The 24,896-nt window shown below is 46.4% G+C and overlaps 1 protein-coding gene across 1 annotated transcript; it reads right to left on the reverse strand.

The window, feature by feature from the left end:
- Window positions 1-626: 626 nt before the first annotated feature.
- KDELR2 (KDEL endoplasmic reticulum protein retention receptor 2) lies at window positions 627-24,738 on the reverse strand. Its single transcript, XM_032230647.1, has 5 exons — window positions 24,552-24,738; window positions 13,475-13,575; window positions 9,583-9,741; window positions 6,439-6,691; window positions 627-1,864 (listed from the first exon to the last, which is right to left on the reverse strand). Exons 1-5 carry the CDS (start codon window positions 24,640-24,642, stop codon window positions 1,830-1,832), a joined length of 639 nt encoding a protein of 212 aa, XP_032086538.1. The 5' UTR covers window positions 24,643-24,738; the 3' UTR covers window positions 627-1,829.
- Window positions 24,739-24,896: the final 158 nt, after the last annotated feature.

Consider the following 24,896-nt stretch of genomic DNA (forward strand, 5'->3'; position numbering starts at 1 on the left):
AACCAAATCAATTCTATCTGGGCTTAGCAGACTTGATGGAAATATTTTGTTTACCATCATTGACTCATTAAAGGCAGAAGTTTCTGAAAAGCTGCAGCGATATTGGGATACAATCGTTAATTAAGATTCACTGATGCAGAATTAAATGCCGCAAGGATTTTAAAAGGTCTTGTGGTTCACCAACGGAGCTGGCAGTAGTGTCGGACAGTGAGGTTGGGGAGAAGCATGGGCCAGTCCTGGTGGCTGGGGAAGGCTCGGACGAGGGCTCTGTGTCGGAGGCAGAGTGGGGGCCGAGGCCATATGGCGGTTCTCATCTTATTTCCAGGGAGGTTTAAGGCGGCGAGCGTGGTCATCTCGTGGCTGCTGTTGTGTTGCAGTATTTTCCGGGAGGGCTTATTTTAGCGCATGCGCTCAAAAGCCCGATTGGGCTTAATATCCGGGGAGGTCTTATTTCCGGGAAAACAGATACGTCTATTCTGCAGATAATAAAAATGGGAAGCTGCCTTTATCGTCCAACGGAAAGATGGAACCGAGCCCCGATTTTGAATCCTTCCAAGTGACAGCAAATTCACGGAGAGCAACTGCGTCCTAGGGGGAGGGCATCGTTTGAGACCACCACAATGGAGAACCACTTCATAAAATGTTTATTGAGGATGGTAACACAGGATAAATCATGCAACAGAGTTCAGTTTTAAAAAGAAAAGAAAAGAAAGCTAAGAGAATGATTCAGGAACAAGTCTATAAAAGGAACATTGATCGTCCAAAACAACAGGCACGTTCTAAAATTGCTGGAAAAGCTAAATAAAGACGTTTTTACTTGTAAAAGGATTCTGTATTAAAAAAGATAGGAGACACCGTTAAAAATTGCCGCCTGTGGATGATTTCAGCCAGACGATGATCACAGGGGGTGGGGTGAACTCTGCTGTCAATAGAAAATGGTTTAGAAATAACACGCGCACACACCCTGCAAAAATTGCGGAATAATTTTAGTCAAGACGGGGGCACATGCAAACAAGAATGGCCGCTGCGAAACCGTTACATTAGAAGGGGGAAAAAAATAAAAAATTGTGCATTGGCACCCAATAGTTTTAACTCGTGTCTTCAGGCGAAGAGAAGTAAGAGGGGAGTATTTATTAATAGATGCTACCGACGGGAGCATCATTTTTAAGGAAAGGAAAAAGCGAAAGGGAGCAATTGAAGGGATTCGTGAAACCGTGACGCCCTTTTCCGCGAGCGTTTTCTGACGACGCTTTTTGGATTTCAGCCTACGCACAAAACGCTCCACGTTTGGAGGGCGAGGAGCCAAAAGGAAAATAAATACAGGTGGGAATGAAATTTGGAAACAAACAAGGGAGGGAGTTACCATCCGTCAATCAGCCCAGGCCTGTGCGCGCCAAAAATAAAAATCATTCAGCAATTGACAGGAAATCTTTTGGAAAAAGAAGTGGGGTTTTTTTTTGCGCTGATTCCTGATCCCCAAGTTTCCCACCCACCCAAAAAGAAAGAAAGGAGAAAAAAAAACCTCACTGTGTTTTTGGAACTACTCCAATTTGAAACTACACGCTGAATTAAATCCACACGGTATTAAGTTTCTCTCGTGTAAAAAATCTTTATACATAGTAATAAAAAAAGAGAGGGAAAGGGGGGGGGAGGCAAGATGCATCCAACAGAAGTCATTTGTTCTCTGGACCTACAGAGCCCACCCAGCCCCAGCGCGGGGGTCTCTCTGCAAGGAGAGGGCGGGGGGGCCGTCTGTTCAAGCATCTTCAACCTCTTGACGGTCGGGATTGTTCTCTCTACGCATCCGGGATGGAGCCCCCCGTGGCACTTTAGGCTGGCAAACTCAGCTTCTTCCCTTTGAGCACTGGGGGGGAAACGGAAAAACAAGCTCAGTTCAACAGAGATACACAAACTTTCCCCCATCCAAAGCATGGCTGCGCAGGAGAATTTCTCTCCCACAATTAGTCCTTGACTAATGATTCGAATTCTCTTACAGCCCTCGACTTATGACAAGGGAATTTGTTGTAATATAGTTCCTTGTGCAGGTGTGTGTCCTCCATGGCCTAGTTCATACTAGGGCCTGCAGAGCCACGCTGAATCACACAGGAGAAAACAAACTCCTAAAAAGCCATAACATCCTGATAGTGAATAACATAACATTCTGAGATGTGCCCTACCATTGACGTCCAGGATTTGACCATATATAGAAAGAACTTTCCTGGAGCAGTAGATTAGAAATTGTACTTTTACAGGCTGTTTTTAACCACATGCTATTGCTCCTCCTGCCTTTGTCCTGTTTCAATAAAAGGGGCTCTCAGACTCTCATCTGGGTCGCTCCATCCCGAGAAAGTTCGTGTCCTGTCTTTTCTCAACATTGGCCTCATGGTCGACCCATGGGAACATCACAGCCCTCGACTTATGACAAGGGAATTCTCTTACAGTCCTTGACTTATGATTCAAATTCTCTTACAGTCCTTGACTTATGACAAGGGAATTCTCTTAGTCCTTGACTTATGATTCAAATTCTCTTACAGTCCTTGACTTATGACAAGGGAATTCTCTTAGTCCTTGACCTATGATTCAAATTCTCTTACAGTCCTCGACTTATCACAAGGGAATTCTCCTACAGTCCTCGATTTATGACAAGGGAATTCTCTTACAGTCCTTGACTTATGATTCAAATTCTTTTAGTCCTTGACATGACTAGGGAATTCTCTTACAGTCCTTGTCTTATGACAAGGGAATTCTCTTAGTCCTTGACTTATGATTCGAATTCTCTTACAGTCCTTGAATTATGATGGGAATTCTCTTGTAGTCCTCAACTTACAACAGGGGAATTCTCTTCTACTGGTAATCCTTGATTTATAACCAGGGAATTATTTTCTGTAGGTACTCCGCAACTTACAACAGGAGAATTCTCTCATGCAGAATTCTCTCCCCGACTTACAACAGAATAATTCTCTTCTATAGGGAGTCCTCCTCTTACGACAGGGAAATTCTCGTAGAAGTTGTCCTTGACTTATGACAGGGGAATTCTTTTCTGTAAGTAGTCTTCAAGTTATGCTGTAATTATCCTTGGAATTACAGGCATAAGCCATGTCCAGTCAACAAGCGCGGCTGACCAAATTTTACAAGTTTTTTTTGTAGCAGTCAGTAAGCAAATCCTTTTGTCAGCCTATTACTGCTTCTTAAGCGAGAACTATCTGTATTTTCATTGCAAGGAAAGACAAAGAGAGGAGCCAGAAGAAAATGGAAAGGATATGTAGTGGATAACTGAATACAAATTACAGGTCACCCTTGCTTAGCAAGCACAAATTGAATTCCACGAGTAAATCTTGAACCCACCGCTCTCAAAGCCTTGCTTATGAACTGGGAGAATTCTGTTGAATTCTGGGTATTTTTCGGAGTATAAGACGCACCACTTTCCCCCCTGAAAGCCGGTGAAAATTTAGGCGAGTCTTATAGACCAAATACAGGAGTTTTTGGCCTCCTGTTTTCGCCCTCCCCAGCCCCCAGAAGCACTCTGCAGGCCAAAAACAGGCATGTTTTGATGGAAATGGGCCTGTTTTTGGCGAAAACGGGCCATCTGGAGCACTGCAGATTGCTTCTGGGGGCCAGGGAGGGTGAAAATGTGAAATGTGTTCTTCTTTCACTCCTGTAAATTTAGGTGTGTCATATAGTCTGAAAAATACGGCACGTGTATTGAAGGATGGAAGCAACGCCCACCAAAAACCAAATCTACTTTATTCGTCTGAATTTCTTCAGCTCTCTAAAACTGGCCAATCTTGGGGCGTCAGGAACTCAATCCCAATTTCTGTTTGGGACGAAGGCTATTATTTCGTCAGGCAAACAAGTCTTAAGGTGCTGAATTTTCTTCCCCTTTTAAATACGCCCGTGGATGATTGGTATATTTGGCAGAATTAAATACGTACGGGAATGGCAAACGAAGCCATCCAACTGGGAGAACCGGTTCTATTATTTCATTTTGTATACAGGAAGGCATTCACTGCAGCCTCAACGGTTGCAAAGGGAGCCATTTTAGGCTTAGTGTTGTGGCCCGTCAGTGGAGCTGGCAGCAGATTCGGACAGTGAGGAGGTTGGGGAGGAAGATGGGCCAGTCCTGGAGTCTGGGGAAGGCTCTGATGAGGGCTCTGTGTCGGAGGCAGGGAGGGGGCCAGGGCCGTATGCCAATTATCAGCTGCCTTCAGAGTCGGATATCAGTGAGGCAGACTAACAGCTGGAGCCTGTTCCCAGTGTGCACATGCGGAGAGTTGCCAGAGGAAGGGAACAGCTAAAGAACAGGGGTTGACTAGGGAGTAAGGCCACAGGTGGACGATGAATGGCCCCTCCCAGAGGGAATAAAAGAGGAGCGAAAGGGGAGAGGAGTTTGCAGGAGACAATTAGTTCAACTCATTAGGGTGAAGATCTCTTCCTGACTTCTTGCCAAGTAATTGCTGCTACAGCATGGCGTTTAGAAGATATCAGCCTGGCAGCTCTCCAAGCCCGATCAAGGTCTGTAGTTGTGAAATCTCATGAAAGACTGTTTGCCGGGACTTTGCTGGAAAGGAATTCCCTTTAAACTAAATAAAAGAGGTTTAATCGGGACGAGGAGTCGGCTTTGTGCTCTTGGGAAGCCTAGGTCAGAACACTTAGGCCCTTCCCAAAAATTATTGTACCCACTCCATCCCTTTCTATAGGAAACATACAGGTACCTGAGATTGGAAGCCAGGACATTCCGCGGCTGGAACTTATTTAAAAAATACATTGAGGGAAACCTTCTATGGAGATTCTCAGTCCTCCAGGTCATGGTTGTGCCAAATGTACTTTTCTTCAAGAGGCAACTGGAGTTTCTGGTTTTTTTCTCCTTGAAAACGTTTTGCTTCTCCGAGCTGAAGAAGCTTCTTGGATGAGAAGCAAAACATCTTCAAAGAAAAAAGCCTCTTGAAATAAAAAGCACCGTTGGGACATGGAGGGAGACAGGAAAATATTCAAATTGCCTAGAATATTAAACTTATGGAGATGTATCTCCCAGGCTAATCCTAGAACCTCCCAATCTTAACAACCTGTAGGATGACAATGTGGAAGTAGGGTGACCAGCCCAAAATCCGCAAAGGAAGAGTCAGCAAATGTCCGCCCGTTTTCCAAGCTGCTTTAATGCAAACCTAGCATGCATAAAAAAATGTACCGCATTAAAAATCTAGACTTGGCTTGTAGATAAACGTTGTTTGAGCGCACACAAGAACCCACACAAGAACGCAAACAAGAAAGGGAAAATTGGCCCTTCAAACTATCTCCCAACATTTCTCCCAACTGTATTTATTGATTGGTGGTTAATGTGGACTTTTTTTTAAAAAATTGCGGCCCTCAAAAACAGGGTTTCGTCATAGAAAGACTTGAGTTCTATAAAGTTGTATAGAGATGCAGGAGACGGTTGGGGTGGGGGGTTGGAACCCTACGGTTGATTGCATGTGAAAATGAGACCGAGAAAAGTCTAGACCGGGATTTGCCAACTTTACGGTGGGTGGATTTCAATTCCCAGCTGAATTCTCGGAAGTTCACCCATCTTCAAAGTTGCCAAAGTTGAGAAATATTGGCCTACACCCATTCTTGCTTTAATGATGTTTTAGTGTGACTCATATGGAAACTTACAGGAGGGATGAGCCTTGGTGGCGCAGTGGTTAGAGTGCAGTACTACAGGCTACATCTGCTGACCGCCGGCTGCCTGCAATTTGACAGTTCAAATCCCGCAAGGCTCAAGGTTGACTCAGCCTTCCGGGATGGGTAAAATGAGGACCCAGGTTGCTACAGGAAAGATGGCTGACTCTGTAAACTGCTTAGAGAGGGCTGTAAAGCATTGTAAAGCAATATACAAGTCTTAAGTGCTGTTGCTATCCTTCGTTCCTTCCTTCCTTCGTTCCTTCCTTCCTTGGCACAGTGGTTAAAGTGAAGTATTGCAGGCTGATTGTCCCCACAGCCAGGTGTTCAAATCTCACCAGACTCAGCCTTCCATCCTTCCGAGGTGGGTAAAACGAGGACCCAGATTGTTGGGGGCAAGAGGCTGACTCTGTAAACCGCTTAGAGAGGGCTGTAAAGGACTGTGGAGTGGCATATAAGTCTAAGTGCTATGGCTATCTAAGATTTCCTTTTTCCACCATGGTGCCCTCTAGGTGAGCTGGACTACAATTCCCAGCATCTGCAGCCACGGGGAATGATGGGAGCTGGAGTCCAACCCAGCCCCAAGTTATCCAATTGAGGAAAGAGGCGACGTATTACGTCATAATGCAGTGTTTCTGAACCTTAACAACTTTAGGTTGAGTTGACTTCAACTCCCAGAATTCCCCACCCCAGTGAGGAATTCTGGGAGTTGAAGTCCACTCACCTTAAAGTTGCTAAGGTTCAGAAGCACCGTCCCAATACGTGTCACTGTGGGTCTCTTACCTTTTGTAACGTACAAATAGAAGAAGTCGCAGTACAGAATGGTCTGGACCACCCCAGCCACCACGGCTATGAGGTCAAAGAACCCCTCAAAGTAGTAACGCCAAATCCAGTTGATGAGGTACAAGGCACGGTAGAGGCCCAGGAAGAAGAGATAGTGGGTAGTGATGGTCTCCGCTTCCCCGGTTTTACTGATCATGAAAAGCTGGGGAAGGATCGCCACGGACTCCAAGTAGATGGAGAAAGTCCACAGGATCTGAAACCACAAAACAGAGGCATTTCAATCGTACGTCCCTCCAGAATTGGGTAAGTCTAATGCAATGGGAAGGAGGAGTGGGATGAGATAATACTGTATCCCAGGGGCTGCCCTAAAGAAGAGGGAGTCAAGCTATATTCTCCAAAGCACCTGAAGGCAGGACAAGAAGCAATGGGTGGAAACTGATCCCACCTGGATCAGTTGCAATCTGGAGTTAAGGAGAAACTTCCTGACGGTTAGAACAATGAATCAGTGGAACAGGAAAAGTTAAAAGTTGCCAAGCTTGGAGACCCCCTGAGTTAGAATACAACATGCATCTACACCAGGAGTCGGCAACCTAAAACGCTCAAAGAGCCACAAAGGTCCTAACCGGAAGCCCCCCGTTCAATTCTGGAGCTGACCGGAAGTCCGGTTCCCCCACCATAGAGTCTCCTCCTAGCGCGGCGTCCTTTTTCCTCTACCAACTGGAAGTCCGGTTCCCCCACCATAGAGTCTCCTCCTAGCACGGCGTCCTTTTTCCTCTACCAACTGGAAGTCAGGTTCCCCCACCATAGTCTCCTCCTAGCACGGCGTCCTTTTTCCTCTACCAACTGGAGGTCCGGTTCCCCCACCATAGAGTCTCCTCCTAGCGCGGCGTCCTTTTTCCTCTACCAACTGGAAGTCCGGTTCCCCCACCATAGAGTCTCTTCCTAGCGCGGCGTCCTTTTTCCTCTACCTGTCCTAACCGAAAGCCCTATCAATTGTGGAGACAACCGGCAACAGGGAGCCACAGCAGAGGGATGAAAGAGCCACATGCAGCTCCAGAGCCGCAGGTTGCTGACTCCTGGTCTACGCCGTGGTGCCTTTTTAAAGTGTTTAAATTGTAGATCTTGTTCAGTCCTCCAGATGCCACCAAATGCTTCTTGAGTGAGAGACAGAGACATACACAGAGAAAGAGAGAGAGACAGAGACAGACAGACAGAGACACAGAGAGACAAACAGACAGAGAGAGAAAGAACGAAAGACAAACTCGCTTTCTCAGTATTTGGAAATGAGCCTCTGAGTGACTAAAGCTGCAATTCCTGTATGTAGGTGGGGAGGAAGTTCTCTTGAATTCAGTCAAACCATAGCGCTCAAATGAGGAAGTGTACTACCCCAACTGAAGCTCAGCTGAATATGGAGAGAAAGGCCGGCAAAAATCTCCCTTCCCTGGTGTACTGGCACAAATTCTTTATGGGCCACAAACAGGAATCCTTGCAAAGAAAGACTTGCTAGAAACTATACAAACTAAATTCCTGCGAGCCATCTTAGCCGCACCCAATGGAACTCCGAATGCCCAGTTAAGAATCGAGACAGGCATGCCTCAAATTCGGATAAGAGCCTGGAAGATGATGATCATTCATTGGCTTAAAATGCATTTCTTCCCAGAGGGACTGTCCCCACTAGTGTTGACTTTAAAGCCCTACATAGCCTAGGACCTGGATATCTCCGTGACCGCCTCCTGCAACATAACTCCCAGCGCCCAATAAGATCTCACAGGGTGGGCCTTCTCCGGGTGCCGTCGACTACACAATGTCGTCTGGCGGCTCCTCGGGGGAGAGCCTTCTCTGTATCTGCCCCGGCCCTATGGAACAATCTACCCCCTGAGATCCGGACCCTCCCCACTCTCTCGGCCTTCTGAAAGTCGGTTAAGACCTGGCTGTTCTGGCAGGCCTGGGGCTGCTGATCTCTGATTGAGCTTCAGCCCCATTAAGATCGAGTGCGTGTTGTGTCTTTTTTAATTCGCTTTGCTTTGTATTTTAAATTCTTTTAATATTTTTTTAACTGTTTTTATGTAAGCCGCCCGGAGCCCTTCGGGATTGGGCGGCATACAAATCCATTAAAATTGAAATTGAAATTGACTGACAATTTCCCATCCCCCTGGAAACAGGCAATTGATCACAAACTGGGCTCTTGTGGGCTCTCACCATTATTCTTAATGCCCCTAGGCTTTGAGCAAGCAAAGCAAGTAGTAATCAATAGAATGAGGGACATGGAGTTCCAAGAAGAACTAAATAGGTTGCCTCTCCACAGCAGGGACAGAATCAAACAGGGTGTGGGGGAATCGGCAAGATATCTAAATGACCTGATCTCCCCAAAACAAAGAATAGCTTTCTTCAGAGCCAGATTTAACATTCTTCCTTCAGCACTCCTCCAGGGCAGGTATAAGAGAACACCTATAGCAGAACGGGTTTGTATATGTGGTGAAGGAGAAGTGGTTCGAGGTTCGTTTTATTTATATGCCGCCCTATTCCCAACAGGACTCAAGGCGGCGCACAAACCCAAGGAGGGGGGAGGGAAAAACACAAAAACTACAAAAAGTACAGGGCATTTAAAACAACCAACAGCCACACGATTCGAGAGGGGAAGGGAACTCATCAATCCCAGGCCTGCCGACACAGCCAGGTTTTAACGACTTTTCGGAAGGCCTGGAGAGAGGTGAGGGTCCAAATCTCTGCGGGGAGTCCGTTCCAAAGGGCCGGAGCCGCCACAGAGAAGGCCCTCCTCCGGGTAGTAGCCAGATGACATTGGCTGGTAGACGGAACCCGGAGGAGGCCAACCCTGTGTGATCTAATGGGTCTTTGGGAGGTAATTGGCAGCAGGCGGTCTCTCAAGTACCCAGGTCCAATACCATGAAGGGCTTTATAAGTGACGACTAGTACCTTGAAAGTGGAAGATAATTCACACGTTCTATTACACTGCGAGCTATACAGAGCTTGTAGGTCTGCACATATTCTCCCCTTATTAGAGAGATTGCCAGAGAGGGCAGACCATTTTTATTCCCTGGTGTATGCATGCATGCGCATTTAAAGATTAACCCGTGTATTCTTGCATTGGTGATCAACGCAAACACCGCCGTGTTCTGATCTTACCTCCAGAGAGGAGAAATCATGATTGACCAGGAACGACAATCCGCCCACGGGGACCACAAGAAACTCCACCCTGAAGGTATCGTGATTCCCGTCGTAGGTGGCCTTGAACTTCATGTAGATCAGGTAAACGGTGGCGTAGGCGCAAGCAATGTAGATCAGCTGGAAGGGAGAGATCCAGAGGGGTTACCCAGGTTGATCCCCAGGAGGAAGGACAAACATGTTACGTGTGGGGAAAGGAACTTTTGTGGATTGTTTTGACGGAGGCGCCTTCCCCCTCGTTTGCTCAGCAACAGATAACAGTTTTTAATCTTCTCTGAACTCTGACCGCCAGTTCCCCAACGAGACAGGGAGCTCAAACTCTTTGGAGATAAATGGATCAACGATTCACAGATAAGCGGCCGTTTCCGCAGTCAAATGTTATCAGCTTGATCCAGGATCCAGGATCTGTTTGAGCGCAGCCTCTCTGGCGCAGTGGTTAGGGTGCAGTACTGCAGGCCACTTCAGCTGACTGTTATCTGCGGTTCAGCGGTTCTAATCTCACCAGCTCAAAGGTTGACTCAGCCTTCCATCCTTCCGAGGTGGGTAAAATGAGGAGCCAGACTGTGGGGGCGATATCCTGACTCTGTAAACCGCTTAGAGAGGGCTGAAAGCCCTATGAAGCGGTATATAAGTCTAACTGCTATTGCTATTGCTAACCTTAGGCATCTTTAACATCATTCCCCGAACAAAAGGTAAAGCTTTAACCTTCTGGTTGGCAAGCTCAGCGTCTTAGCCACTGAGAGCCACCCCTTCAAATATATTACAATGATTAAAAATAAAAAATTGAAACATTAAAAAAAGGCAATTTAGTATTACGGATTCTGTGATGCAGAAACTACTTTTCACACACTTAATCCCCCCGGTTTTGGGGCAATGAGGTGGGGGGGGAAGGCGGACGTCTCCCACATTTGCAGCAGAAACCCAAAACTCTGCTGGCTGGCAGGTGGCATGGGGGCGCATGCACTGTGGAGCTGAGCTGGGCCACAGCTCGCGTGCCTCCAGAGGGCTCCATGTGCCAGCTGTGGCATGCATGCCATAGGTTTGCCATTATGGTCTTAACTAATGGTAGGAGAGAGAAGTGCTAATCAGGGTGTGAGTTTCTCCCTAATGATTTTCCTCACTTTTCTATTTTCTCACTCCCCCCCAGCCCCACTTCTCCCACATTCCTATTTTCACAACACTGTCAAACTATTTACTAGGATTGTGTTACTATTCTTGTTCTCATCCTTCCTATTACCTATTTCCTATTACTATAACCTTGTTTGTATTTTTTTAATAAAAGTTTTTAGCAATAGCAGTTAGACTTATATACCGCTTTATAGGGCTTTCAGCCCTCTCTAAACGGTTTACAGAATCAGCATATTACCCCCACAGTCTGGGTCCTCATTTCACCCACCTCGGAAGGATGGAAGGATGAGTCAACCTTGAGCCGGTGAGGTTCGAACTGCTGAACTGCAGATAACAGTCAGCTGAAGTGGCCTGCAGTACTGCACCCTAACCACTGCCGCCACCTCGGCTCTCTCTATTTTTTATTTTTATTTTTCAAAACAGACACAACACAAAAAATCCTCTTTCTTTACATATTGTAGAAAGTGTATCAGTTGGTTACAAAAATTTTTCGTGCATTTCTTTCACCCATGATTCATATTAATTCTAGTATTTTAAATCAAATATATTTGTAAATATTACCATCATCCTACCCCCATTCTCGTTTGACTATAATTGTTTAAACGTTTGACTATAATTGTTTAAACCTTCATCATAAAACATACCAAAACTCAAGACATAACCACATACTGGCATCTCATTTGCTATTTCTAGTATCCTAATAATATTTTTCCTTATGGCCTTTTCTAGCTAAACATCAATAACATTTAGTAACAAAGGTTTCTAATCTTCCTTTCCAAATTACTGTTTACAATTTACATCCAATTTCCCCAAGTTGTACCCATACCTATATATACATTGTTATCATTATCTCTCCTTTATTTGACTATATCCATTATCATAATTTAGTTCTTTTTTATTAATCTTTATATGTAACCAAACCATTTCTCATCTTCCTTTCATAGGTACCATTCAATATTCATATCCAATTACTACTTGTTATACCAATACTTATGTATACATTATTATCATTTTCAATTGTTTATTTAACCATATCTATTGTCACTAAATTTCACTACGTCCAACTAGTTTTAGATTAAACACTTTCATCTATCAGCTTTGTTCGTATTTTTACAATTGATATTGCTTTATTTAGTTTCCTAGTATGATTTGAATGCTTATTTAGTATCCTATGACTATCCCGATGTGTTGTATCTTATGATTCTTGGTGAATGCCTATTTTTTTTTATGTCTACGGAGAGCTTATGCACCGAAGACAAATTCCTTATCTGTCCAAATCACACTTGGCCAATAAAGAATGAAGAATTCTATCTTGCCTCCAAAGAAAAGTTAGAGATGGATGGAGATCATTCAAACTGAGGTTGATCCTGTTGATAGCAAAATATACCCGTGGAGAAAATAAGAAAGGAAAATTTGGCGTAACTTTGAAGGGGCAATGGAAGATACTGTTTATGTATTATGAAAAAATAACCATAGAGATGAAAAAGAATGGAAGAGACTAATTTGGCAGAAAGTGAAAACGAAACTATGAAATAAAAAGGACTATGTAAATGAGAGGATGTAAAAGAAAAGACAACTCTTTGTTCCTATAATATGTATAATTTGTATTAAAAAAAATAAAAAACCTTAAAAAAAAAAAAACCTGGGGTGGGGGAGAGGGAGAGAGAGCAAGATTCAATTTCCTTTCTTGGATGTTCTACTCTTGTTTTTCAATGCCTTAATAGGTTTAACAGATTCAAATTCAAAGTTTAATGAATTTATATGCCGCCCAATCCCGAAGGACTCCGGGCCGCTTACAGAATTAAATCTCTAAAAGGATAAAAATTAAAAAATAAAGAAAAGCAGAATAAAAAAAAAAGAAACACATCATGCACTCAATCTAGGCGGGGCTGGACCTCATTCATGAGGTCAACAGCCCCAGGCCTGCCGGAATAGCCAGGTCTTAGTAGCCTTTCGGAAGGCCGAGAGAGTGGGAAGGGTCTGGATCTCTGGGGGTAGATCGTTCCATAGGGTCGGAGCAACTACAGAGAAGGCCCTCCCCCGAGGAGTCGCCAGACGACATTGTCTGGCCGACGGCACCCAGAGAAGGCCCACCCTGTGTGATCTTATCGGCCGTTGGGAGGTGTGTGGCAGAAGACGGTCTCGCAGATATCCGGGTCCTAGGCCATGTAGGGCTTTAAAGGTGATAACCAGCACCTTGAAGCGCGTTCGGAGACCGATATGGAGCCAGTGCAGCTTGCGGAGGATAGGTGTAACTTGGGTGTATCTTGGTACACCCAATATCGCTCGCACGGCCGCATTCTGGACCAATTGTAGTCTCTGAACAGAGTTGGAAGGGACCTTGTAGGTCATCTAGTCCAACCGCCTTCTCAGTTGTTTCATTCCAGGCAAAGGTTTAAAAAATGAGGGGACAGGTTTTGCAAAGGCCAAGATAGCGTCAATAGGTGAAATTTGTTATATAATTCCCAGGTAACGCAGACTCTAATTTAAATAATAGTAGTACTTTAGTGTCACTGCACCTTGTAACAATGAAATTAAATATGTTTGTTGTCCCCGCCCCAACCTCCCAAAACTGGACCTTCCCGAGTTTTTGTTTTCCTTAAAAACGTTTCGCTTCTCATCCAGGAAGCTTCTTCAGTTCTGAACAGTCACTAAAGGGACTGCCCATAAGTCGAGGACTTCCTACAATGGCTTGTAGGCCCCTTACTCATTTGGTATACTGTACCTTCATAGAAGTGTTATAAAGTGAAATGAACGAAGTGAAGAGGTCCAGGTATCGAGTGGTGAAGACCAAGGCAAAGAGGAGCTGACTTTTCCCAGATATACCTACAGCAAATTAAAAAGGAAAAAGAGGAAAGTCTTTAAAAAACAAAACTGTGCTGCTTATCTTTGCCCTAAACACTACGCGAGTTCGATCCTAGGCAGGTATTTCTCTCTCTCGGCACAATGAGCATATGAACTGCTGGGCAAAACTCCACACTGGCGACAGGAAGGGCATCCGGCCAGTAAGCACTCAGCTCCCAAGGCTTCACCCTTCAAGGGATTATGGGGTTGTTAAAAGTGGATGATCTTTGTCCTAAAGACTTGAATTAAGGGTGAAGGTTCCCATATGGGCTAGTCGTTCCCGACTCTAGGGGGCGGTGCTCATCGCCGCTTCGAAGCCAAAGACGTCTCCGTGGTCATGCGGCCTCAACACCAAAGGCGCATGGAACGCTCTTCCCTTCCCACCAAAGGTGGTTCCTATTTTTCTACTTGCATTTTTTAACGTGCTTTCGAACTGCTAGGTTGATAGAAGCTGAGACAAGTCACGGGAGCTCACTCCGTTACGCGGCGCTAGGGATTCGAACTGCCAAACTGCCAACCTTCTGATCGACAAGCTCAGTGTCTTATCCACTGAGCCACCACATCCCTATGACTAGGAGCCATCCAGCTCATAGTTGGCTCAAAATGTGCTCCTTTAAAAGGCTGGGTTTTTCTCCTCGTGGGGGGGAAAAAAGCACATTTGAGATGTTTGTTCAGTTGTGACACTTTTTCATTTCGTTTCGATTCCATTCTAAACTTGCAGTTTATGAGGCACTCTGTTGAATCTTCATTCTTTTGGGGGAAAAAACACCTTTGGGACAACCGTGACCTATATGGTTGAGAATCTTCATTTAAAAAGACTTTATAAAGGAGAGCCCAGGGGCAGTTGAGATGAATTAAAAATAGCTGGCCCAGTGGTATTATTGACAAGTCAATTTGGAATAATTTATAGCAGTGTTTCTCAACCTTGGCGACTTTAAGTCCTGTGGACTTCAACTCCCAGAATCCCCCAGCCAGCTTAGCTGGCTGGGGAATTCTGGGAGTTGAAGTCCACAGGACTTAAAGTCGATTGAGAAACACTGATTTATAGCCTTGTCTTAGGCGTGAAAGCTGCCTAGGTGTGACTTTTAGGCTAGTCCAGAGGCCGGCAACCTTAAACACCCAAAGAGCCATTTAGATCCATTTCCCACCAAAAAGGAAACCCCGGGAGCCACAAAACTCTTCGTTACCAAACTAGATGATAACATCGAGCACTGATGAGGTTACCTAGCTTGGTAATGAAACGTCTGCAAGGAAACAACCGACCTCAGAGCGCACCAAGGACCCCACAGTCCTCCTCCTCCTCCCCTCTGCAAACCCTGCTCCCTTCTAGCACTGATGATGTTACCTAGTTGGGTAGCGAAACTTCTGCAAGGAGAGAACTGACCTCAGAGAGCACCAAGGACCCCTTCAGTTCAGCCTTGGGGTACAAATATTCTCCCCTGTCCCTTTTTCAACTGAGTTAGATTTCAGGACTCCTAAGGCTTACGATGCACCAAAGTCTCAAAAGCACCATCTTCACAACACAGTCGCTGTTGTGGCCCAACAGGAGCTGTTGGAGCTGCCACCAGACTCCGACAGCGAGGGGCCCTCTGAGTCGGCCCTGCAGGATGTGGAGCACCCTGGACAGGGTTCCGACTCCGAGCAGGGCGCAGAGAGACTGGTTGGCCACCAGGTGGCGCCTGAGCCTTGGATCAGTGGGGAGGAGACAAGGGAGAGTGATCCACAAACCAACTATGAGTTGTTCCGGGATGCACGCCATCGAAGGGCTACTCGGCATTAAAAACAACTAGTAATTACAGGAGGTAATTACGCTCAGCTGATGGTCATTAGGCTCCTCTCCAGACTATAAAAGAGACTGCTTGTCCCACGCCCTTCTTGCAGAAGTCAACGCTTGGACTAAAGGGAAACTAACTTGGTAGGCTGGATTGCTGCCAGAGTTTGTCTGAATTGCTGCCAAAGTTTGTCGGCCTTACTGCCAAGGTCCTTATCTGTTTGTTTACTTGGCTTTCAGCCACGGAGAGTCTGAACTTGTTATTACTATGTATTACTATCATATTAAACCAAATATATTTGGTTTAAAACATATAACTTGATGTGAATTGTAGGTGATGACTGTGGAAGGGATGCACGAAAGCTCTTTGTAACCAATTGACACACTCTTTACAATTTGTAATGGAAGATATTTTTGTGGTCTTCGTTGTGTTTTGTCTGCTTGTGTTCATTCAAAAATTAAAAAACATATATTTTTAAAAAAACCTTGCTATCGGAGTTTCACCGGATCGCCTAACTTTCACCGGATCTCCCAGGGTAACACCACGGCCTTTCGTGACACCAATGCAGTTTTAGATTGTGCTTTCTATGTCAGTCAAGGGCTTAAGCCAGGGGTCGGCAACCTTAAACACTCAGAGCCACAAAGGTCCTAACCGGAAGCCCCCCCACCCACCCTGTTCAATTCTGGAGCCGACTGGAAGTCCGGTTCCCACACTGAATAGAATTATAGTTGTAAACAAATGAAGAAAAGAATTCTATTCTATGTGCCCGCTGAGAGATGATGGGAAAATGCTCCGGGTTTGGAAGAGAAAAAGATGGTTTTTGTGTACACAAGAGAGAGCATTAATGTCACATCTGTCGGCACATCTGTTTCTCAAAGAAGCAGGTCCTGGTCACTGCAAGGCACGCGGGATTTTTAACTGAATCGAATTCTTTGAATTGAATTCCTTATTGGCATTCGGGGGTGGTGGAAAGGGGGGGGAACTGTTCCTGTGTTTATCTGTCTCACTTTGCAGTACAGAGGGTCAGAGTTGAAACAATTCCCATCCAGGATGTGAAGGGAGGTCTGTAGATATTTTCACAGCCCTCTTTTTAAGGTGGTGTTGCCAGCTGGGTGCTGTGCGCATTCACACTTGTGCTCTAAATCACCTTGACTCCGGATGCCTTCACAGCTCCAATTCGGTAAGCGAGGCGTTTAAACAGACACACACCCCTTTCCCCCACTACCACGTGGGAGCTCGAGGATCGCAATTCTGCAAAACCAACACCTCCCCCCCCAGAAAAGCAGGTGTTGACTGCAATGCATGCACCATTAACTGAACATAATGTGGGCTCACATGCTTCATTGATCAGGGCTGCCATGCTCACAGCCTTCCTGTCAACATACTGTCCAAAACCGTAAATGCTGCGTATTTCAGCAAACGACGGACTTTCTGTATTGTCAAACTGCCTTTTTTTAATGTGCTGAAGAAGTATTTAGGACTAGTCCTTGATTCTACGTCTATCTGTAATGCAGGTAGCCCTCGACTTACGCCCACAATTGAGCTCAACACTTCTGTTGTGTTAAGCGAGACGGTTGTTGAATCAGCTTTGCTCCATTTTACCGCCTGGCTTGCCCCAGTTGTTAAGGGAATCACTGCAGTTGTTAAATTAGTAACCCAGTCGTTAAGCGAATCTCCCCCATTGGCTTTGCTTGTCAGGAGGTCACAAGAGGGGATCACATGACCCCGGGACGCTGCGACCATAATAAATGTGAGTTAGGGATGCTGCAATGGTCATACGTCACTTTTTTTAATGCCGTTGTAACTTCAAATGGCCACTAAATGAACTGTTATAAGTCGAAGACTACCTTTCTGTGACAATCTTCCCACCCAGCAGCAGCCACTTACTTGCCAGATGGGATGGGATGGAGATTTCCAATGCTCCCTGCCAGATTCCCATAAAGAAAGTCATTGGGGAAGCCAGCGGGAAGTCAGAACTTGTCTCACTGCTTTGGGGAATGTTTCGGTGTAGGTAAGGAAATACTTCTGAAATGATGACCCAGTGGGGACATCGATCTGTCTATCTACTTTTCTAACATTAAAAAACAAATCCTAAGTAAAGATAAAGACTCCCTCGGGTCAAATTCAGCTCCTAGTAACTGGATGGGGGACATTCGTGACACGGTTTATATTTGTGATTCGCAACAAGAGATATTTGATGTCTGCCTTCCTCCCAGATGTGCTTTTTTGACCTCTTGATTTACTCTACAACCTGAGATGTCACAGTTGTCTCCCATGGAAATACTAATCGTGACCCACCCTACTTCGCTTTTTCAAGGTCCAATCTGCCTAGATCACACCCATGATTTATTTATGCACACACTGGTGTGCTAGACGTGCCACAGATGTTCACCCTTTTTTAATGCCGTTGTAACTTCGAATGGTCACTAAATGAACTGTTATAAGTCAAAGACTACCTTTCCGTGACAGTCCTCCCAACCAGCAGCAGCCACTTACCTGCCGGATGGGATGGGATGGGGAGATTTCCGATGCTCCCTGCCAGATTCCCATAAGGAAAGTCATTGGGGAAGCCAGCGGGAAGTCGGAACTTGTCTCACTGCTAAAGCTCTCTAGGTGCTTTGCAACTTAAGAGCATGATACTAAAAAAAAGAAAGAAAGAAAAGGGAGGGAGAGAACCATGGCAACTAGAGGTAGTCCTCAACTTACAACAGTTTATTTAGTGACTGTTAGTGAAGTTAGAATGGCACCGAAAAAAGTGACAGGACCATTTTCACTTTGCCGCGAAATGTTGGTTTCCTAGTCTAGGATTCAAAGGAGGGTGGACTTCAACTCCCAGAATTCCCCAGCCAGCATGGGGAATTGAAGCATCTAAAAAGTTGCTATGGGGGTGAGAAACATTGATTTAGAGAGATGGACGGGTGTAGCCACTAAATGGTGATAGTATTGCTTTAAGTAGGGATTTTAAACCATGGCTGAATATAGTTTAATGTGATGTGAAAAGTATGATTGCCTGTAAAATGTGCTCCCTTGAAGTCTCTCATTATATATTTGTATTTTTTTAAAAAACAAGGAGAGTAGATTAAAGAATATGTCACTGGGATGATTGATGTCCATTATTTTTTTCTTCTTCTTCAAGCACTTTCGTGTGGGTCAGAACTGGGCAATCTGCTCTCTCATCCCTCTAATTTCTTGAAAAGTTTAATGTTTTAGATTAAAAAGCCTGCATAAATAAGATCAAAAGCCTTCATGTAATTTGTCCCCCCCCCCTTTAGCTACTCTTGAAGGTCTGTGTGTATTCGACTATTGCCAATTTGCTTTAAGGTAACTATAAATTTATAAACTATAAATGTTAAAGGAATACAATTAGCTTCAATGTAGCTAATTCACAAGCCAGAGAATGGAGGCCTTTGAACTCTGGTGCTGGAGAAGACTCCTGCATTGAGTCCCTTGGACTGCAAGGCCATCCAACCGGTCAGTCCTAGAGGAGATCAACCCTGGCTGCTCTTTAGAAGGCCAGATCCTGAAGAGGAAACTCAAAGACTTTGGCCACCTAATGAGAAGGAAGGACTCCCTGGAGAAGAGCCTTATGCTGGGAACGATGGAGGGCAAAAGAAGAAGGGGACGACAGAGAATGGGGTGGCTGGATGGAGTCACCAAAGCAGTCGGCGTGAGCTACCTTCGAGGAAGGTAGAGGACAGGAAAGCCTGGAGGAACGTTGTCCATGGAGGGTCACAATGGATCGGACACAACTTTGCAACTAACAACAACAACTAATTCACATTTCATCCTCATGCCTCCAAATGTTGCATTTTAAGGTATTCCGAGAAGAGCAGCAAACAGAAAAGACAATAGTCATAATTTTCTACTTCCCAAATGCTTCCACAAATTTTGATTTCCAAAAATACTTGCATCATTGATAAAAAGAAACAGGCAAATCATTCAACAAAGCCCAAGAATTTTCTCCAATAAGCTCCTTCCAATTCAACTACCACAATTCCCATTCGCCCCTATTCATCCGTGCTAAGAATCATGGGCTCTGAAGTCTCCCCCACCCCACTCCCCTGTGCTGTTGCTTTCTGCACTGGTGGGTTGATGTTTTTTCCCATGATACGAGGAAGACGAGGCCCAGATTACATTTGCTCTCGCTGCTTTAATACTTGATGACACACAAAAAACCACGATTTACACAACATAGGAAAAAAATATATAGGGAAAACAGCGAGTGTACAACAACACAGCTATTTGTTAAATGGAATGGCTTCTGATTTGTAAATACAGGCTAGCCTTCCCTTAAATCTCAGCTGTCCCCAGGCTGCAGAAAAACTCTGTAAAAAGGTAAAGATTCCCACCACACATATGTGCTAGTTGTTCCCAGCTCTAGGGGGCGGTGCTCATCTCCGTTTCAAAGCCAAAGAGCCAGCGCTGTCCGAAGACGTCTCCGTGGTCATGTGGCCGGCTAAACGCCGAAGGCGCACGGAACACTGTTCCCTTCCCACCAAAGGTGGTTCCTATTTTTCTACTTGCATTTTTTATGTGCTTTCGAACTGCTAGGTTGGCAGAAGCTGGGTCAAGTTAATGGGAGCTCACTCCGTTACGCGGCGCTAGGGATTCGAACTGCCAAACCTTTCTAATCGACAAGCTCAGTGTCTTAGCCACTGAGCCTAGCCTTCCCTTAAATCAATCAATATCTATCCCTTTCTGTGTGTGTGTGTATACACACACACACATACATACACATATTTTGTGTATGTGCCTGTGTGTGTGTGTATAAAAATTCAAGGCATCTGACTGGAGCCCTAATTCTGAATGGTCCTTTCTCCTATAAGGCTCTTTCAGGGCCTGCCCCCCAATCCACAATAATTCAAATTCCGGCTTTCTCTCCCCCCGCCCCCCCCCTTTTAAAATCCTCTTCTAATAAAATGCCAAGGAATAACAAACGCCTTGATTTGTTTCAGCCACGGGTGGCATTTCATTCTCCTTAATCTCACTCTTCGCAAAGTGCTGAGCTTGCTTGCCAGGGGTCAAAGCCCATTTGCAGAGGCACCAAACACACCTCAGTGTCAAGTTAAACAAACAAACAATCCGACAACGATTAAAAAGTTCAGTAAGGAGGGTTTTCAAAATAACCCAAAGGCATGAAAAAATGCTTAAATGCTCGTGGCAAGGGAAGGGAGAGGCTTTCATAAAATGAAACCAAAGGAATTCCCAGGCTGTTTCCGATGACCAGCGGTAAAAAGGATAAAGGTTCCCTTCTTGCACATATGTGCTAGTCGTTCCCGACTCTAGGGGGCGGTGCTCATCTCCGTTTCAAAGCCGAAGAGCCAGCGCTGTCCAAAGACATCTCCCTGGTCATGTGGCTGGCATGACTAAATGCCGAAGGCGCACAGAACCCTGTCTTCTTCCCACCAAAGGTGGTTCCTATTTTTCTACCTGCATTTTTTTACGTGCTTTCGAACTGCTGGGTTGGCAGAAGCTGGGGCAAGTCACGGGAGCTCCCTCCGTTAGGCGGCGCTAGGGATTCAAACCGCCGAACTTTCTGATCGACAAGCACAGCGTCTTAGCCGCTGCCATCCCTTTATCAGCAATGAAGTTACTCTCAAAAGAAGATAACCAGGGAGGGAAGTGGCATTGGGTTTATTTGGGGAAACGGCTCACTAACACCCGTCTCTTTCCCCAATCGGATTTCTTGCTGTTCCGCGGAGAGAGGTTCAAGTGAAGAATGCCTCTTTTCCCAGGCCCTGCTGTTCACCACACCTTCTCCCAGCTGCCACGTCAGACTAACCCAGCCCTTCCAATGGAAAGCCTATTTTTTTTTTCAACCTTGGATTCAAGCTTGCTTCCAATTTCCAACAGCCGTTGGCCGGGCAAGCAAAAAAAAGGCCTCCGTTGTCAGGAGCTGGATTTTTAACTCCTTCACGGGCAAAAGAAAGCCAAGCCTTTTCTAGGGAAGGAAGGGCTCCTCCGGCAAATCCAGCCAGCCCCCCCACCAGGAGTTTTGCGGGCCAGAAAGCGGGATCGTTCTGCCCTTGCAAACAGAGAAAGCCGCTGAAAGGAGGATGGGTGGGGTCCATCATCACGCACAACTCTTGAACTTCTGCTCCGGTTTTTTCCCCCCCCTCCCTAAGTCCATTCATTACATTTCGGCACATTCGTTCCATAAAGAACATAAAAGGCACGTGTAGCCCTGAAGAGACTGGTTTTATTTATCCGATTTCAGGCTAAAACAAAGCAACACCAAGGATATAATTCTGCCAGAGATGAACTTCGCCTTTCTATGCAAAAAGTGAAACATATTCCCTGCCCCATTAAAACAACCTTTCAATCGACAAAGGTTATTCCCTGCCCTTCTTATTTCCAAGTGATTTTTTTTCGGGTAAACCTTTTAGGATATTTTTAATAGCCCGCCTAGATTTGTGACCCCTTTTCGGAGTCCCTGGATTTCAATCATCTTCCATTTCAATTATAAAGAGTCTATAGGAGTCTCTGTATTTGCGTTACAGAGCAACGCCGTGGAAGAAATTAAAAAAGCAGTAATATTTCTCTTCCCAGTTAATTCCCACGAGATCTTCCTACATCGGTTTTTTCCTTTGGAGTACCCGAGGGAAAAAGTCCCTGTGGATTTTCCACCCGGTAATAAGTTGACAGCTCTCTGCCGTTTAAAAAGTGATGCAGACAAAGTGCAGAAATATCTGTACTTTAGGGTATTTCTAAATTGGCCTATATTTTTCCTCTGTGCTGGTTTTTTTAGGCTCTGTGTCCTAACCAATTCCCTGGTTCCCAGTACAGCATAGATTTTAAGAGCAAGAGTTCTTCAGCCTTCAAAATAAAGAGACAAAATATAGTGACAGGAATACCCCCATCCCATTTTCTACAAGACACTGAATCTTTAGAACTGACAATTCACACAGACTCCAATTCTCACGTGAATTCTGGGAGAGATGCTTAAACTGAGAAAAATCTAAGATTATTTAAAAAGCATACTGGGAATTTGAATCTCTCTTCCTAATGTTAATTAGGAGCTTGAATCTCCCCCCACCCACCCAATCTATCACTTAAGACCCCGCAAAATATCCCCCCTTGTTTTGAAACTTTGCAACTTCTCCCTCTTCTAATGCAATACTCCTCATTGTTTGCACCCACGAGAGACCCCCCCACCATTAGCTATGTAAGATGCATCTCAAGAGACCGAGTAATGACTTTACTGAAGGCAGAAGCCCACCCACCCTGGATTGTCACAAACAGGGGAATTAAGCCAATGTGCCATTTGCCCTGCTTTCACCCTAACCCACCCACTGCATGCAAACTCAACTGACCCAACCATTAATGAGGCATCTCCCCCACCTCAATTCTACAGTCCTTAAATTAGGGGGCGCGGGGTTTCGACCTTGGCTGGTCATGGCTAAGAAACACCGCCTTAACTGCTCTTTTCCAGAATGCAAAGTCCAGCTGGGGACAAGAGGAATTATTCAAGCATGGGGGGGGAGGAGGGAATCTCCCAACAATCTCTCCCAGGAGACACCCCCCCCAACCCTCAAGATGCAGAGTCTCCCCACGCTCTGCATGGACAGCTCTCCACCCACACTGAAATTTCTTCTTCCTCCAATCCCATGTTACAGGGAGGGGAGCAGAGTCCTCGGCCACCCCACCTGAAATCAGAGTCTTCCCCCCACGTGGAAGATGCAAGCAAGGGGATTCTAAACCCCCCCCCCCAATCTCTCAACCCTGCAAGGGATCAATCAATCGGAACAGAGCTGGAAGGGACCTTGGAGGAGATTCTATCTATCTATCTATCTATCTATCTATCTATCTATCTATCTATCTATCTATCTATCATCTATCTATCAATCTATCTATCTATCTATCTATCTATCTATCTATCTATCTATCTATCTATCTATCTAATCTATCTATCTATCTATCTATCTATCTATCTATCTATCTGATCCAGGGTGTCAGGGACACCACCACCCCCCCAAAAAAACAAGCACCAAGTTCCTTCTGAATAACCCCACATACATATGGGGGACAGCAGGAGGAATGTTTCTCCAGCACGCCCCCCCCCCCAAAATTGAGGGGGAACCTAACTCTAAGGGGAGACACCCCCCCCCCATTAACACTCCCATCCCCAACCTGCAGCCGGGAACGGGGGAGGGGAGACCCCCTTCCAATCCTTCTCAAAGCCCCCAAAGGAAGAGCATTCCCCCATTTCCTCTTCTCTAAACGACCCCCTCCCACCTTTTCCCAACCCCCCTCCTCTCCTCTAAACGACCCCTCCCACCTCTAAAGACCCTCTTCCCACCTTTTCCCAACTCTTCCCCCAGGTGGGGGACCACCCACCACCCCCAAACCCCTCTAAAGGCCCTCCCAGCGCCCCTCATCTCCTCTAAATGACCCCTCCCACCTTTTCCCAAGCCGCCCCAGGTGGGGGACCCCCACTCTCTCCCCTCTTAAACGACCCCCTCCCAGTTCTTCCCAACCTCCCAGGGAGGACCCCCACACACTTCTTCCCCTCTCCTCTAAACGACCCCCCCACCTCTAAAGGCCCTCTCCCACCTTTTCCCAACTCTTCCCCCAGGTGGGGGGCCACCCACCACCCCCAAACCCCTCTAAAGGCCCTCCCAGCGCCCCTCATCTCCTCTAAACGACCCCTCCCATCATTTCCCAAGCCGCCCCAGGTGGGGGACCCCCACTCTCTCCCCTCTTAAACGACCCCCTCCCAGTTCTTCCCAACCTCCCAGGGAGGACCCCCCCACACACACACTTCTTCCCCTCTCCTCTAAACGACCCCCCACCTCTAAAGGCCCTCTCCCACCTTTTCCCAACTCTTCCCCCAGGTGGGGGACCACCCACCACCCCCAAACCCCTCTAAAGGCCCTCCCAGCGCCCCTCATCTCCTCTAAACGACCCCTCCCATCATTTCCCAAGCCGCCCCAGGTGGGGGACCAACAACCCCCACTCCCTCCCCTCTTAAACGACCCCCTCCCAGCCATTCCCAACCGCCCCCCGGGAGGACCCCCCCCCCACTTCTTCTCCTCTCCTCTAAATGACTCAAAAGTGGGCGGGGGGTCGACCTCCCGAGAGCCCCAGCAGACTCTCTGGGCCCAACGGGGACACCCAAGGACCCCTCCACCACTACCACATATTTCCCCCCCCCCGGGGGCACGACGACCCCCCCCCGCCACGCACCGGCGCACGAGCGGGTCTTCCAGATCTTCAGCAGCAGGATGATGATGGCCGCCAAGTGGGAGAGGTCCCCGGTGAGGCGGAAGACGTTCATGGCGGCGTCGGAGGGAGAGGAACCGGGGACCGAGGCGGCGAAGATGGCGAGCGCACAGCGGGCACCGAGCGACGTGGCCCGGGGACGTGGCCAGAGACAGCCAGCGCGGGCGCGGGGCACGCCGGGAAAAAAAAGAAGCGCGCCCCGCCCACTCCGCCCCGCCTCCCGGGGCGTGGGAAAAGGAGGCGGCCACGCCCACGCTGCCACCCAACCCACCCCATCTACCGCCGCCGCCGCTTGGGCGCATGCGTGGA

This window comes from Thamnophis elegans, chromosome 14 (assembly GCF_009769535.1).
Source record: "Thamnophis elegans isolate rThaEle1 chromosome 14, rThaEle1.pri, whole genome shotgun sequence".
Taxonomy (NCBI): domain Eukaryota; kingdom Metazoa; phylum Chordata; class Lepidosauria; order Squamata; family Colubridae; genus Thamnophis; species Thamnophis elegans.

Excerpts from the sequence above, each read along its gene's own strand:
- KDELR2 (XM_032230647.1), bottom strand. The coding sequence starts at position 24,642 with ATGAACGTCTTCCGCCTCACCGGGGACCTCTCCCACTTGGCGGCCATC. Across the intron at positions 6,692-9,582 it reads ATGATTTCTCCTCTCTGGAG|ATCCTGTGGACTTTCTCCAT; the intron begins GTAAGATCAGAA and ends TTGTGGTTTCAG. Across the intron at positions 1,865-6,438 it reads CTATTTGTACGTTACAAAAG|TGCTCAAAGGGAAGAAGCTG; the intron begins GTAAGAGACCCA and ends TTTCCCCCCCAG.